General features: G+C 49.5%; 1 protein-coding gene across 1 annotated transcript; it reads left to right on the forward strand.

Moving 5' to 3' along the window:
* Window positions 1-339: 339 nt before the first annotated feature.
* Window positions 340-13,831, forward strand: TAB1 (TGF-beta activated kinase 1 (MAP3K7) binding protein 1). Its single transcript, XM_037881945.2, has 11 exons — window positions 340-551; window positions 2,011-2,147; window positions 2,338-2,491; window positions 4,803-4,889; window positions 5,481-5,619; window positions 6,143-6,256; window positions 10,900-11,011; window positions 11,135-11,279; window positions 11,656-11,878; window positions 12,214-12,370; window positions 13,167-13,831. The coding sequence occupies exons 1-11, from the start codon at window positions 519-521 to the stop codon at window positions 13,372-13,374; spliced, it is 1,509 nt and encodes a 502-aa protein (XP_037737873.1). The 5' UTR covers window positions 340-518; the 3' UTR covers window positions 13,375-13,831.
* The last annotated feature ends 2,215 nt before the right edge of the window (window positions 13,832-16,046 follow it).

Below are 16,046 nucleotides of genomic sequence, written 5' to 3' on the forward strand. Positions count from 1 at the left end.
CCCCACCCCAGAGCCCGCACCCCCAGCTGGAGTCCCCCCCATACCCCAACTCCCTGCCCCACCCCAGGCCCCCCTCCCATACCCTGAACCCCTCATTTCTAGCCCCTCGGCCTCACCCCCTCCCGCAGCCCAACTCCCTGCTGGGGGGGGGGGGGCGCGCTCAGGGAAGGGGCGGGGCTAGAGGGTTCAGTTTTGTGCCATGAGAAAGTGGGCAACCCTAATCCACATCCTGCCCCGGGGGTGCCGCTCTGCGCACGGTGGGGCAGCCCAGGCGGGTGGGTGCCCCGGGGCCCGCAGGCTCAGGGAATAACCCCCCCCCAGGCTGCGGGCGGGCGGGCCACCAGCACCAGGCAGCCGCCCCCGCCCCAGCGCGGCCCCTGCGGCGCTCCCGCTGTCCGCCAGGCGGCGCTGCGCGCTCCCCAAACCCGCCGGCCCGGCCTGGCCCGGCCCGGACGCCGCTCTCGGCGCCTCCGCGCTCTGCGGGGCTGGGACCGGCGTGTCTCTGCGGCTGCTGCAAGATGGCGGCGCAAAGGAGGAGCCTGCTGCAGAGTGTGAGTGAGAGCCCCCCCTCTCCCCGCGCAATGGCCCGGCGCTGTGTGGGGAGGAGGTGACTCCCCTGCTGGGGGCACACGCGGGGCTGTGGGGTAGGAGTGTCTATGGGGGGCACAAGCAAGGGAGTGGGGTGTCTATGGGGGGCACAGGCGGGGGGGTGGGGTGTCTATGGGGGCACAGGCAAGGGGGTGTGTATGGGGGGCATAGGCGGGGGGGTGGGGTGTCTATGGGGGGCACAGGCAAGGGGGTGTGTATGGGGGGCACAGGCAAGGGGGTGTGTATGGGGGGCATAGGCGGGGGGGTGGGGTGTCTATGGGGGGCACAGGCAAGGGGGTGTGTATGGGGGGCATAGGCGGGGGTGGGGTGTCTATGGGGGCACAGGCAAGGGGGTGTGTATAAGGGGCATAGGCGGGGCTGGGGTGTCTATGGGGGCACAGGCAAGGGGGTGTGTATGGGGGGCATAGGTGGGGGGGTGGGGTATCTATGGGGGCACAGGCAAGGGGGTGTGTATGGGGGCACAGGCGGGGAGTGGGGTGTCTATGGGGGGCACAGGCAAGGGGGTGTCTGTGGGGGGCACAGGCAGGGGGGTGGGGCCCCGCCTGGGGGGTGTGTGTGGAGAGAACACAGGGGAGGAGGGGGGTGGCTGTTGGGTGTCTGAGGGGCACAGGGAGGGGGTGAGTGAAGGGGATTATACTCCCCACTGGATGAGTGTGAGGGTTCTAGGGAGGGGTGTGAGACCCCTGCCAGCATATGAGTGTGTGTGTGGGGGGGTACCTGCATGCTCAGGGATGTGTGGTGTGTGCTCACCTAGAAGCAGTGTCTTTCTGTTCAGGGAAGCAGATGTCTATAGGAGGCATGTATATGGGAAAGCTGATTTGGGTGGGGAGGTGTGCGCTGTGTTTTGAAGGGATGGTTTTGGGAAATGACTATGCAGCTTTCTGGAGGAAATGTTTTCTGGGGGAAAAGTTGTCTGTGGGCAGGGTGGAGTAATTATGCCCCCAAGAGTTCCTCACTATTTACCTTCACAACAGTAGATTGTTTCATGTTCCTTTGCTGGCTGCGGTTGGATGTGTGCACCGCAAAACCTGATCAGTCTGTTCCCCAAGTTCACCTGTACTCCTGCCCTAGAAGCATGAAAGATTACACCAGGCTTCATCAGGGGCAGTTAATGCTCTGCTGTTTTGAGTGTGAGATTCTGATGTGCATTCCAGTCCTGTTTCCTTGTTAGCAAGGGCTGGAGGTGCAGCTAGTGCTGCAGGCTTCTCAGCTTCAGAGTGGGAGAGTGGTGGTAAGTGATTTCGCTGGGGCAGCAAGGAATAAGAGGTCACTGGCTGGGTAGCTGCGTTCAGGACTGTGATGAAGTAGGTGGATGGTGCTCCATTCTGTGCAGAACCCAGTGTCCCTAGTTCTGAACCAGTTGGGATTCTACATGGGATCTTTCCTGTTTTTGTTCCCCAGGAGCAGCAGCCAAGCTGGACAGATGACTTGCCTCTCTGCCAGCTGTCTGGGGTGGGCTCAGCTCCAAATCGTTCCTACAGTGCGGATGGTAAGGGGACAGAAGGCCACCCATGGGAGGATAACTGGCTGAAATTCAGGTAAGTGGGCTGCAGGTGGAGATAGAAGCTCACAGATGGAGAGGCAGGACAGAAGTAGTGTGTGGCTTTTTACAGTAGGGGTCAGAAATGGGGCAGAATTAGAGTGTACAAGGCTTGTTAGGAGACGCTCACAGTGGTGCTGTCCGTCCCTATCGTTGTACCTCACACCTGCCCTTAACCTCTCTGGCAGGAGTGAGAACAACTACTACCTTTATGGGGTCTTCAATGGCTATGATGGCAACCGGGTCACCAACTTCGTGGGCCAGAGGCTCTCCGCGGAGCTGTTGCTGGGCCAGCTAAATGCAGATCACAGTGATGCTGATGTGCGCCGGGTCCTGCTGCAGGTAATGGAATTCTGGCTGTGAAGACCCCATGCCTCCCCCATGCATCAACACCCCACTCTCCTTTTTGCCTCAGGGTAAGCAATGTCCTGGCTCTTAAAGGGTGGGGAGAAGATTGTGGACATCTGGCACGAGCTGGGAGTGCACTTTGCTTGAGAATGTGGAACAACACTATTCATTTCACTTTCGCCTAGCCTTCCTCTGTCACTCTATTTCCGTTAGTGCAGTGTTGACAACTCTGCAGGAAGTTGCATTCAGTCTTTCTTGGACATAGGAACAGGCCAGCTTAAGAAGGGGATTATAAGGAGAAACAAAGTGACTGTAGAGATGGAAGGGACCTCAAACGTTCATCAAATCCAGCCCCTTGCTCTGAGGCAGGACCAAATAAATCTAGACCATCCCTGACAGTTGTTTGTCCATCCTGTTTCTTAAAAACCTCCAACAGTGGGAATTCCACAGCTTCCCTTGGAAGTCGATTCCAGAATTTAACTACCCTTTTAGTTAGAAAGTTTTTCCTAATATCTAATCTAAATCTCCATTGATGCTGATTAAGCCCCGTTACTTCTTGTCCTACCTTCTGCTGACATGGAGAACAATTGATCACGATCCTTTTTGTAACAGCCCTTATTATATTTGAAGACTGTCATCAGGTCCCTGCCTCAGTCATCTTAAGACTAAATGAGCCCAGTTTTTTTTAAATCATTCCTCATAGGTCAAGTTTTCTAAACCTTATATCATTTTTGTTGCTCTCTGGACGCTCTCCAATTCATCCTCATCTTTCTTAAAATGTGGTGCCCAGAATTGGACCCAGTACTCCAGCTGAGGCCTCAGGAATGCCGAGTAGAGCAGGACAGTTACCTCTCTCATGTCTTACATACAATACTCCTGTTAATACACTCCAGAATGCTATTAACCTTTTTTGCAACTGCATCACATTGTTGGCTCATATTCAGTTTGTGATCCAGTATAACCCCAGGACCTTTTCAGCTGTGCTACCCCCTAGCCAGTTATTTCCCATTTTGTAGTTATGCATTTGATTTTTCCGTCCTAAGTGAAGTACTTTGCTCTTGTCTTTATTTAATTTCATCTTGTTGATTTCAGACCAGTTCTATAATTTGTCAAAGTCTTTTTGAATTCTAATCTTGCCCTCCAGTGTGCTTTCAATCCCTCCCAGCTCGGTGTCGTCCACAAATTTTACAAGCATACTCTCCACTCCATTATCCAAGTCATTAATGAAAATATTGACTAGTACCAGACCCAGGACTGACTCCTGAGGGACCCCACTAGATGCATTATCCCAGTTTGATAGCAAACAATTGATAACTACTCTTTGAGTACAGTTTTTCAACCAGTTGGGTACCCACCTTATAGTGATTTCATCTAGACTGCATTTTTCTTAGTTTTCTTATGAGAATGTCATGTGGAGCTGTGTCAAAAACCTTACTAAAATCAAGATCTATCACTCACGTCTACTGCTTCCACTATGCCAGTAATTCTGTCAAAGAAGGAAATTAGGTTGGACTGGGATGATTTGTTCTTGATAAATCCATGCTCGCTATTCTTTATAACCCTATTATCCTTGAGATGCTTACAAATTGATTATTTAATAATTTGTTCCAGTATCGCTCCAGGTATTGAAGTTAGGATGACTGGTCTATAATTTACTGGGTCCTCTTCATTCCCCTTTTTAAAGATAGATACTATGTTTGCTGTTCTCCAGTCCTCTGGGACTTCATCCCTCCTCTGTGAGTTCTTGAAAATAATTGCTAATGCTTCTGAGATTGCGTAGCTAGTTCCTTAAGTACCCTAGGATGAATTTAATCAGGCCCTGCCAACTTGAATACATTTAATTTATCTAAACATTCCGTTAACCTTTTGGCTTGTGTTCCTTCTCACTGCTTGTTAATATTAATTGTGTTGGGTATCTGGTCACCACTGACCTTTTTTGTTTATGATAGTGAGTGAAGGGAAAACATTTAGGATGTGCGGAGATGGGATTGTGAAACCATTTCCTAAAGCAGCAGTAGATCTCTCTGGTCTCCCTGTGAGTTTAATTTTTCATTTCCTGCCCTTAACTGTTGCGTAATATTCCTACGTGCTGTTACCCAGTTTCACCATTCCACTTCAAAGTGGTTGCACTTCACTGGTGGGTATAGTGATCCCTGTGTGTATACAAGTCTATACATCAGTTTGTGAAGTTGTTGAGTAGTGTAAGTTTTTGTTAGGATGGAAGGTAAGCAGACATCAGATTGCTGTGTTTGCAAAACAGCTGCTGTTAACTTGTCTCCTGTTAATATTTCCTGTCCCCTCGTAGGCTTTTGATGTGGCAGAAAGAAGTTTTCTGGAGTCCATTGATGATGCTTTGGCAGAGAAGGCCAGCCTTCAGTCCCAACTGCCAGAGGTAATCTGACTTTAGTGAAGGGATGCATTTCTGCCCCCTCCAAATTGCTCGATGGGATTTGAAGCCTCTTGCCTCTAGGTCACTGGCCTCGGTCTGGCCCACGGGAGGCTGTAACTGAAAATTGTTACCCTCTGGTGATCATTTGTTGGCTTGTGTGAAATGATTTAGGGATCTCAATCCAATTCCCAGCATTCCCACATCACATTAACCCACCATCAACATTGGCACTACTTGGACCCCTTACTGTTAGTCTCAGCAGAGAGGCCAAGAACTGAATGGGTCATGGAGACTAAACTCCGCACTCACCATTATAGGCGTGTTCCTTCTAAGACAAGGCTGAGGCATACAGGCAGGGAAGTGGGCATGGCCTCTGTGTCTATGAAGTGTCTGTTCTGCCAATAAACAGGACTTCTGTCTGCAAGGTACGTCAAATCTGGCACTATTATTTTTCAGTGCTAAACAATGTGCTCACCTCTGCACAAGACACAAGATTAAAGGTGGACCCTGCCCTGAAGAGCTTACAGTGTCTGGTTGTGATTTCGATGCCATGGGTTGTGTAGGGTTAAGCTCCCCCCTTATCCTGTGTTCTAGGGAGTACCCCACCACCAGCTGCCTTCTCAGTACCAGAAGATTCTGGAGAGATTGAAGGCCTTGGAGCGGGAGATCTCCGGAGGAGCTATGGCTATTGTGGCTGTCATACTCAACAACAAGCTCTACATCGCCAATGTAGGTGTGTTCCTCTTCTTCACCCGCTTGATCTTGATATTTCTGAGGGTGGCTGCAGCTCTGGCAGAGTGAGGAGAACCTGAGTTTGGGGAACAATTGGATTGCTTCTTACATTGTGAGAAATGCACTTGAGTTAATTGGGGATGGCAGTGAAATCAAAATGGTCCAGAAGCTGGTTGCTAGGTCTGCGCCTCTCCAAAGGTTGGCTGATCTAATGTTTGTGACCAAAGACACATGGGAAAGGGGCTGAGTACAGTAGTGTGGTTCCCTAGGGAAGAAAGGAACAGTCTGTGTTTGCAGGCACTGGTTGAGGACTGGATTAGGGGTTGGTCCAGATTGTTCTGTATGCTATTGAGGGGCTATTTGTAGGAGATTGCAGTGAAGGTTTGTGTGCTCTTCATTCCCTTCCCTCTTTTCCTCCCTTGTTCCCCTTTTCTCCTACCATCTCTTTGGATTTTCTCCCTCTCTTCCACCTCTCCACCCCCTCTTTATAGTCACCAGGTCCTCACATGCTGCTCCCACCATAGGTACAAACCGCGCACTGCTGTGCAAGTCTACGGTGGACGGGTTGCAGGTGACACAGCTGAACGTGGACCACACCACGGAGAATGAGGATGAGCTCTTCCGCTTCTCCCAGCTGGGTAAGTGATCATAGAATATCAGGGTTGGAAGGGACCTTAGGAGGTCATCTAGTCCAACCACCTACTCAAAGCAGGACCAATCCCCAGCTAAATCATCCCAGCCAGGGCTTTGTCAAGCCTGACCTTAAAAACTTCAAAGGAAGGAGATTCCACCACCTCCCTAGGTAACGCATTCCAGTGCTTCACGACCCTCCTAATGAAAAAGCTTTCCTAATATCCAACCTAAACCTCCCCCACTGCAACTTGAGACCATTATTCCTCGTTCTGTCATCTGCTACCACTGAGAACAGTCTAGAGCCATCCTCTTTGGAACCCCCTTTCAGGTAGTTGAAAGCAGCGATCAAATCCCCCCTCATTCTTCTCTTCCGCAGACTAAACAATCCCAGTTCCCTCAGCCTCTCCTCATAAGTCATGTGTTCCAGTCCCCTAATCATTTTTGTTGCCCTCCGCTGGATGCTTTCCAATTTTTTCATATCCTTCTTGTAGTGTGGGGCCCAAAACTGGACACAATACTCCAGATGAGGCCTCACCAATGTCAAATAGATCACGTCCCTCGATCTGCTGGCAATGCCCCTACTTATACATCCCAAAATGCCATTGGCCTTCTTGGCAACAAGGGCACACTGTTGACTCATATCCAGCTTCTCGTCCACTGTAACCCCTAGGTCCTTTTCTGCAGAACTGCTGCCTAGCCATTCGGTCCCGAGTCTGTAGCAGTGCATGGGATTCTTCCATCCTAAGTGCAGGACTCTGCACTTGTCCTCGTCAGATTTCTTTTGGCCCAATCCTCTAATTTGTCTAGGTCCCTCTGTATCCTATCCCTACCCTCCAGCGTATCTACCTCTCCTCCCCAGTTCAGTGTCATCTTCAAACTTGCTGAGGGTGCAATCCACGCCATCCTCCAGATCATTAATGAAGATATTGAACAAAACCGGCCCCAGGACCGACCCTTGGGGCACTCCACTTGAAACCAGCTGCCAACTAGACATGGAGCCATTGCTCACTACCCGTTGAGCCTGAAAATCTAGCCAGCTTTCTATCCACCTTATAGTCCATTCATCCAGCCCATACTTCTTTAACTTGCTGGCAAGAATACTGTGGGAGACCGTGTCAAAAGCTTTGCTAAAGTCAAGGAATAACACATCCACTGCTTTCCCCTCATCCACAGAGCCAGTTATCTAACCGTAGAAGGAAATTAGATTAGTCAGGCATGACTTGCCCTTGGTGAATCCATGCTGACTGCTCCTGATCACTTTCCTCTAAGTGCTTCAGAATTGATTCCTTGAGGACATGCTCCATGATTTTTCCAGGGTCTGAGGTGAGGCTGACTGGCCTGTAGTTCCCCAGATCCTCCTCCTTCCCTTTTTTAAAGATGGGCACTACATTAGCCTTTTTCCAGTCGTCCGGGATCTCCCCCGATCGCCATGAGTTTTCAAAGATAATGGCCAATGGCTCTGCAATCACATCCGCCAACTCCTTTAGAACTCTCGGATGCAGCGCATCCAGCCTCATGAACTTGTGCTCGTCCAGCTTTTCTAAATAGTCCCGAACCACCTCTTTCTCCACAGAGGGCTGGTCACCTCCTCCCCATGCTGTGCTGCTCAGTGCAGTAGTCTGGGAGCTGACCTTGTTCGTGAGAACAGAGGCAAAAAAAGCATTATGTACATTAGCTTTTTCCACATCCTCTGTCACTAGGTTGCCTCCCTCATTCAGTAAGGGGCCCACACTTTCCTTGTCTTTCTTCTTGTTGCTAACATACCTGAAGAAACCCTTCTTGTTACTCTTAACATCTCTTGAAACTCCAAGTGTGATTTGGCCTTCCTGATTTCACTCCTGCATGCCTGAGCAAAATTGTTATACTCCTCCCTGGTCATTTGTCCAATCTTCCACTTCTTGTAAGCTGCTTTTTTGTGTTTAAGATCAGCAAGGATTTCACTGTTAAGCCAAGCTGGTAGCCTGTCATATTTACTATTCTTTCTACACATCGGGATGGTTTGTTCCTGTAACCTCAATAAGGATTCTTTAAAATACAGCCATCTCTCCTGGACTCCTTTCCCCCTCATGTTGTTCTCCCAGGGGATCCTGCCCATCAGTTCCCTGAGGGAGTCAAAGTCTGCTTTTCTGAAGTCCAGGGTCCGTATTCTGCTGCTCTCCTTTCTTCCTTGTGTCAGGATCCTGAACTTGACCATCTCATGGTCACTGCCTCCCAGGTTCCCATCCACTTTTGCTTCCCGGTTCGTGAGCAGCAGGTCAAGAAGAGCTCTGCCCCTAGTTGGTTCCTCTAGCACTTGCACCAGGAAATTGTCCCCTACACTTTCCAAAAATGTCCTGGATTGTCTGTGCACTGCTGTATTGCTCTCCCAGCAGATATCAGGGTGATTGAAGTCTCCCATGAGAACCAGGGTCTGCGATCTAGTAACTTCCGTTAGTTGCCGGAAGAAAGCCTCGTCCACCTCATCCACCGGTCTGGTGGTCTATAGCAGACTCCCACCACGACATCACCCTTGTTGCTCACACTTCTAAACTTAATCCGGAGACTCTCGGGTTTTTCTGCAGTTTCATACCAGAGCTCTGAGCAGTCATACTGCTCTCTTACATACAATGCAACTCCCCCACCTTTTCTGTCCTGCCTGTCCTTCCTGAACAGTTTAGGACTATGATGAGTCCCAGGAAGAGGGGAGCTGTGTTCAGTGGATCCAGAGATAGACAGCCCTCTGTATGCTGATGCAGGTGATGAAAGAGCAGTCAGGGCTAGGGTCCAGTTCCATCCATACTGGTGTCTGCCTCACAAAACCCCCCTCTCATCTGGCACTATTTTGGACTTTTGCTGGCAGTCAAGCAGAGAGGCCAAGGAATGAATGAGCCATGGTGACTGAACTCCCTTCTCACCCCAGACTAGGTCCCTCCAGGGCTAGGTTGACATACATTAATGAGGAATAATATGGAATTGGAGCTCGCACTGCTACTACCGCCTGTGCTGTATCTGTTGTGGGGATAGAGAGGATTTTGTCTCAAGGGCTGTCAGTCCAGCACCTTACATCTTGTTCCCCAGAAGCTCCTGGGAAGTAGCTATGAGCTGGAGGGGCATTCTGGGTTGTGATATATGCAACCAAGCACCCACAAAAACCAGTGGTAGTCTGAGGCTTATGGACTACACAGTCAAATAAGGCTCCTTTTCCCCAGGGCCCCATGCTGCGCACTCTGCTGCCTGCACACCCAATCCGTTAGCCAGCCAGTGTATCCTACTTGATTCTGTCTGCAGTTACATCCACCTCTAGTGTCAGTGAACTGTATCAGAAGTTTAACATTATTCCTCATGCTCTCCCTTACTTGGTTAAGCTGCATTTTAGTTGTGCCTTCTGGTTTTACTGGCAATTGGTATCTAACTCCCAAGCAGCCTTTATGCAACACTGGAGACTGACAGGCATATGTAAAGGCTGGAGCATACACACTGACTGGTTGGCAAACCAGGAGCCTCTTTGTATTGGTCTGTCAATCTCAAGAATCATCCATGCCAGGAGCCAGCAAGTCAGCCACACTAAATGGCTGAGTCAGTCTCAGCCTGCAGGAGATTTCAGGGCTGTGCCTTCCTATTGGGAGTAGATGTTGGACCATCCACGTTGTGAATGTGATTGGAATCAGATGGGAGTCTGACCTGGACTCCTGTGTTTACCATGGGGTGGTGACAGTCACCTTCTAGAACTAATTTTTTCCAAAATTCTTTTGTGCCTATTGTCCAGTCATAATTAGGAACATGGGACTTGCCAGCGCAGATCAGACTCTAGAGGCCTGCCTAGTCCAGAATTCTGTCTCTAATAGTAATCACGACCCGATGATTCAATGGAAGGTGCTAGAACCCCCAGAATGGACAACTGACCTGTCCAGATGAGAAGTTCCTTCCTCACTGCAGCTAGTTAGTGATTGGTTTATGCCCTGAAGCATAAGGGTTTATATTCCTATTCCTTCTAACTTTTTTGACATATAAGTGCCTGCTTGCTACTCAGATTGGTGGGTTTTTTACCCTTTTCTCCGGAGCAGCTAATGTTAATGTAGGCACCTAATCTGTGAGAGGCATTGAATTTGCTTGTTCAACTCACTTACTCAACCCCTGGATTACAAAGATGGTGTAGTGGGGCTGAAGGCTGGGGGCTGGGATGGCAGTCGCAGATGGAGAGGGAGCTGGACAGAGTCCGTTGCATCTTATTTCACATAAGACACCCTTCTCTCCCCTTTTGCAGGGTCTACAGGCAACCTTGCTGTAAAGTTTGACTGTGCTTCTGGAATTCCTGTACACCCAGCACTGCAGCTAGCGGTGGCTTTGGAACTGGTCGTGGGCTTTTTGTCCCAGGGCCAAGTGTCCAATTCAGTGTGTATGTGTGTGAGCTCTCTTGCTCTTCTCTAAAGTTCCTGGAGCAACTGATGGGGAAAAGCTGTGTCCTTTAAAAACTGGGACAGGATGAGCTGCTCTTCCTCCCTTCCCTGTTGAATTCCTGAAGGTTTCTTGATGTCTCTTCATGTCCCCTAATTTACCCTTTGTGGTGTCTTTAACTATGGGTGTTTCCTTTTTCCTTCCTCAGGATACAAGTGCAGGAAATTCAGCAGGTATATCAAAGAATCAGTGAACTTTTTTCTTTATCTGTCAGGTTTGGATGCAGGGAAAATAAAGCAAGTTGGAACTATCTGTGGGCAAGAGAGCACCCGGCGAATTGGGGATTACAAGGTCAAATATGGCTACACTGATATTGAACTGCTCAGGTTAGAAAAAGTTCAACTTTGTGGTCTTGCTCTCTCCCCAGTCCTGCTTTCTTCTGAAGGCAGGTTCCCCCTTCCCCTGCCTGCGTCACTCTATTAAATACTAAATCAGCTTTCTCCGTTCAGTGCTGCTAAATCTAAGCCCATCATAGCTGAGCCTGAAATCCATGGAGGGCAGCCATTGGATGGGGTGACTGGCTTCCTGGTACTCATGTCAGAAGGGCTCTACAAAGCTCTGGAGGCGGCTCACGGGCCCGGCCAGGCCAATCAGGTGAGAACTTCCTGGCTGGAGGCATTCCCAAAGGTGTTAAATCATCTCATCGGTGCCAGCTCCACTCATGCAAGCTGCCTTGCACAGATGTCCTGTTAGCACCACCATGGTTGGATGCATCATCCCAGTCTGCAGTGGGATGAGTGAGCTGTTCTGGCAGAGTGGTTTTTCCAGGCTGTTTTCCCTGTCTTGAAATGGAGCAGTCCACTGGGGCAGTGGGACGGTTCCAGACCACAAAGGTCAGTTCAGGGTGGGACATTCAGGCCTCTCCAACTATCTGACTGGGCAGTTACCATAAGAACCTTTTATGCTGGATGGCTAGGTCAGGGTTCCCCCAGAATACTCTCCTAAAGTCCTTTTCTCTCTCCACGGTCAGGAGATCGCAGCCATGATCGCCACCGAGTTTGCTAAGCAAACATCGCTAGATGCCGTGGCTCAGGCTGTGGTGGACCGGGTTAAGCGGATCCATTGTGACACCTTTGCCAGTGGTGGGGAACGATCCAAGTTCTGCCCCTGGCATGAGGATATGACGCTGCTGGTGAGGAACTTTGGGTACCCGCTGGGCGAGATGAGCCAGCCCATGCTGACCCCGACACAAGGTATGGGAGGGAGAGAACAGGAAAAAGAGGGTGGGTGGAGTGGAGATTAGTACCTCCCTGTCCTGCCAACACTGACCTGATGCCAGGGGAAGAAGTCTTCGGTGGAGATTTTGTTCCCCCACGTCCTTAAGGGAATTATAACTTCAATACCAGGTGTCCAAGGTGTCCTTACACAGTGTGATTCAGAGGCTGGAGAGAGCAACTGGGGACATACGGGATCTCAGTAGGCCGGGACGCCCCTCTGGCAGTTGTGGGGAACTACAGACACTGGGGTTTCCATGCACTCTCCCACATCTCATGACAGCTGTTATGTTCCTTTTCCCCCCGCTTTTCAGGAGGCCGCATCTATCCTGTCTCTGTGCCATACTCCAGTGCCCAGAGCACAAGCAAGACCAGCGTAACGCTGTCCCTTGTCATGCCTTCCCAAGGCCAGATGGTCAATGGTGCCCACAGCAGCTCCACCCTGGATGAAGCCACACCCACGCTCACTAAGTAAATGACGTGTGCTATTTCAGTACCAATTGTCCCTCCCTGCTTCTCACTCAGTGCGATTCGGTGGTGGAATAAATAGGATCCTTGGTGGACTGGGTGGTCTAGTAGTCAGTGCCTGGGCAGTGGTAGGGGCGTCTGGGCTCACCCACTCCATTGGACTCAGACCAAGGGCCCCAGGTCAGCCGGCTGGCCCATGGAGAGGCTGTGGCTGTGCAGGTCGCCTGGCTGGCTGGTGGATTGCACGCAGGAGAAAAGAAAAGAAGGGTTGAATTTACATCATATTTTTGGGGAGGGACGTTTCTCCACCATGCAAGATCATGGTTGGCTTTGATTTCAGCGCCACCTTTGCCATAGAGAGGGGCGTACACCTCCTGCTGTGCCAGTAACTTTTTGGTTCCCACCTTCCAGTTGTTCCAGGAACAGTGGAGCTGCCGTATCCACGTTGCAGTTCACATGGTGAAAAGTGCTTCTTGCTGACAGACTCTGCTGTAGGGGCAAGAAAGGAAGTCTGATTTTCTTCCTCAGTTATTTCTTACTCTGTCCTCCACCCCTCAAATGCTCCGTGCGTCAGGCCTGTCCTGATGAGGCAGCTCTCTTAACACCTGTGAATATCAGAGTGGATCTGAACATGTCTCCATAATGTTCCTGGAGGAGTGAGGGACCGCAGCTACATGTTTCTGTTAGTCACGGGGAGGGATAATTTGATACAGTTAAGAGGCATTGGCATTTGAGATGCACTAGGCATGGACTGATTAAAATGTACATGTGTGTGTTCTCTCCCTCCCCTTTTCTGCAGTCAGAGCCCAACAGTGACTCTCCAGTCCACAAACACTCATACCCAGAGCAGCAGCTCGAGCTCAGATGGGGGCCTCTTCCGCTCCCGCCCCTCCCACTCACTCCAGCCAGATGAGGATGGACGTGTTGAGCCCTACGTGGACTTTGCAGAGTTCTACCGGCTTTGGAACATGGACCACGGTGAACAGGGAATATTGACAGTGTCCTGATGTAGGGAGGAGAGGTGTGCCTTGCAACCACCAGGAGCTCGCCCAGAGGAGTGAATGAAGACTGAGGTGAGAATGAAATAACTCCAGGTGGTGGCCAGGTTCTGTCATGAATTGTAACCTGGATCCAGGCTGTGATGAACCCCAGGCTTGGGTGCTGATGCAACTCTCTTATCAACATGTATGTGGCTTTTGCATTTCACCTTCTTCTCTGGGAAACCTCATGAATATGGGAAGGGGTCACGAACTTATCCCTCACCACCAGTATTATGGACAGAGTCAGCAGGGAGGGCTCTGTTATGGCGAGGGCAAGAGAAGATGTTTGTACAGTGGCTGTACATCGTGTATGTATATACGCAGTCATATATTGCAGTGCAGAAACACTAGGCTGTGATACCAGTGTTTAACTCCATAGACGATACCTCTGTTTTGCAGAATAAATAATTTATAGCTACTGTCACCTGCGTGGCTTGCTGTGTTTTCTTCAGAGGAAATTTTAGTGTTGGTGAAAGGAAGGTGTTGGGCTGACAGCCCTAGAGATTGGAAACCTTCAGAACAGGTGAGACAATCAGTAGCATGCCAGCTTCTCCCTGCATGTGTGTATTGGACCTTTTTGGGAAGGGCCCTTTTTAAGCAAGAGTGCAGGGATTTTAGTCTTCTTGGCTTCTGCAGTTCTTGGACTTTCTTCTTTTAGTGAGGTCAGGGCTTGAATAGTTTTAGCTGTAATGCAGAGACTTGCCCAATAGGAATTACGACCTCTAGTTCACTTCCAGTGGACCGCTGACCACGTGTTGGAGGTAATTACTGGTCTGAGCTTGTCTAGAACTAATAACGTGAAAGGGAAAGCCTCTTTATCCCACTCATAATCTCCTGCCCCATCCAGTCACACAGCTTGGGACTTCAAGTTAAAATGTAACTTCAGATCCTCAGAGAGAAGGTCTGGTCCAGAGAGTGCTCTCCTAAAGCTCCCTCACTTCCCCACACGCGCTTCTGTCTGCCTCTGGCAGACTCCAGGAATCAAAGAACTGTAATTACAGAGGGCAAATTGTAGCACAATGAATTAGAAAACGGAATCTTGATGCTGGTCTCTTAGCAAAGAGAGATGTGAGCCTGTCAGCTTCCTAGGAGTATTCTTATCATCGATATGAGAGAGACTGGCCTAGTGGATAGAGCAATGGACTAGCCCTCAGGAGACCTGAGTTCTGTTCCCAGCATGGCCATGTCACTTCACCGCTCTGTTCCTCTATTTCCCCATCTGTAAAACAGGGCATTGATACCTGCCTGCTTTGTAAAGTGCTGATGCAAAATGCTAGCCCAAAAAGAGGTAGCCTAAAAGTTTGTTGTTTTTATATAGTACCCAGAGTGTGCGAGGTACTGTGCAGACTTTATCTTAGCAGTTGTGCACTGAAGATCTTACAAATGCAAGTTTAGACAGAACAGACTGCTGCTGATAAACAGCGGGATGGACTATGGGGTGGGGCAGTCAGAGCTGGCAAGAGGATGTCGTTATTTAGTAATGTGTTACTTAGTAATGTTTTGAAGGGTAAGTGGCATCCAGGACTTGAAATAACATGGGGGTGGAGGAGGAGTAGGGAGTGCTGCAGGACAAGATTAGAGTTTATCAGAAATATGTGGGCCAGACCAAACTAGCATAGAAAGCTGTATTTGATCTGAAAAGTACAAAGAAATGCCCCGAACAGATGTGTGGGTGGCTCGCTCCCTATATGTGCCAAATATAGATGCTGTTGGCTCTGCATGACCCAACTTTGATTCATACTTGCTGGGTGGGTCTTGGCTGCTAATTTTTCTTTCCAAATTATCATAGAAAAGTTCAATTCTCTGCCCTTCTTGGACTTCTGGGAAGGTTGGGGTGCTGGATATATCTGGGCATGCTGGAGCGGTGCCCCTTGTCAAATCCATTCAAACCTGACAAGGAAATGGCATATGTTGGGCTGAGTGAGGGGATCCCTTTTAAGACAGGAGAGCAGTATGAGCCTCTCTGATGTTCTGTCTGTTGTTGGCTTGATGAGACTTGGAGATGGAAGTCCTCTCCTTATTTGCAGAACAGCAAGCTTTCCCTACAGTGCACTTCTCCCCCGACTTAGAGGAAATCACAGCCCATTGAGTCCTTGGTGTCTGAGAGTTCTCATAGATGTCTGGGATATCTGTCATCCTAGAATCAGAACTGAGATCCTCACTTCGTTCCCCATAGGCTATGGAACAGCTATCCAGTGAGAATGATCTGTCTCTGCTGACGTGGACTGAATTGGAGTTGGTGAAAGATTCCAATCCCATCCTCAATTCCCTGCCCTGTATATTGATATCTGTATAAACAGGCCTTCCTAACCTACTTCCCACCCCCATCTATGCTGTTGGCTAATTAGTCTGAGATCAGTTCCAATGGAAAATGTTCCACATGTGACTATTTCAGAGAAAAGTTCAAGAATTACCAACACATTTAACAGGACATGCTAAACAAACTTATCTTTTGACCTAATTACTGATTTAGTGAATACAAGGAATGAAGTGGCCGTAGTACAGTATGTGGATTGCGCTAAGGTGTTCATAGAGAACCCCCACCCCAAAATAAGAAGATGGAGAAAAGCTTACCCTCTTGAAAATTACTACAGCCTGGGTTAGAAATCTAAGTAATGAAAAGACTCCAAAGGTAGGGG

Source organism: Chelonia mydas, chromosome 1 (genome assembly GCF_015237465.2).
Source record: "Chelonia mydas isolate rCheMyd1 chromosome 1, rCheMyd1.pri.v2, whole genome shotgun sequence".
Lineage (NCBI taxonomy): Eukaryota > Metazoa > Chordata > Testudines > Cheloniidae > Chelonia > Chelonia mydas.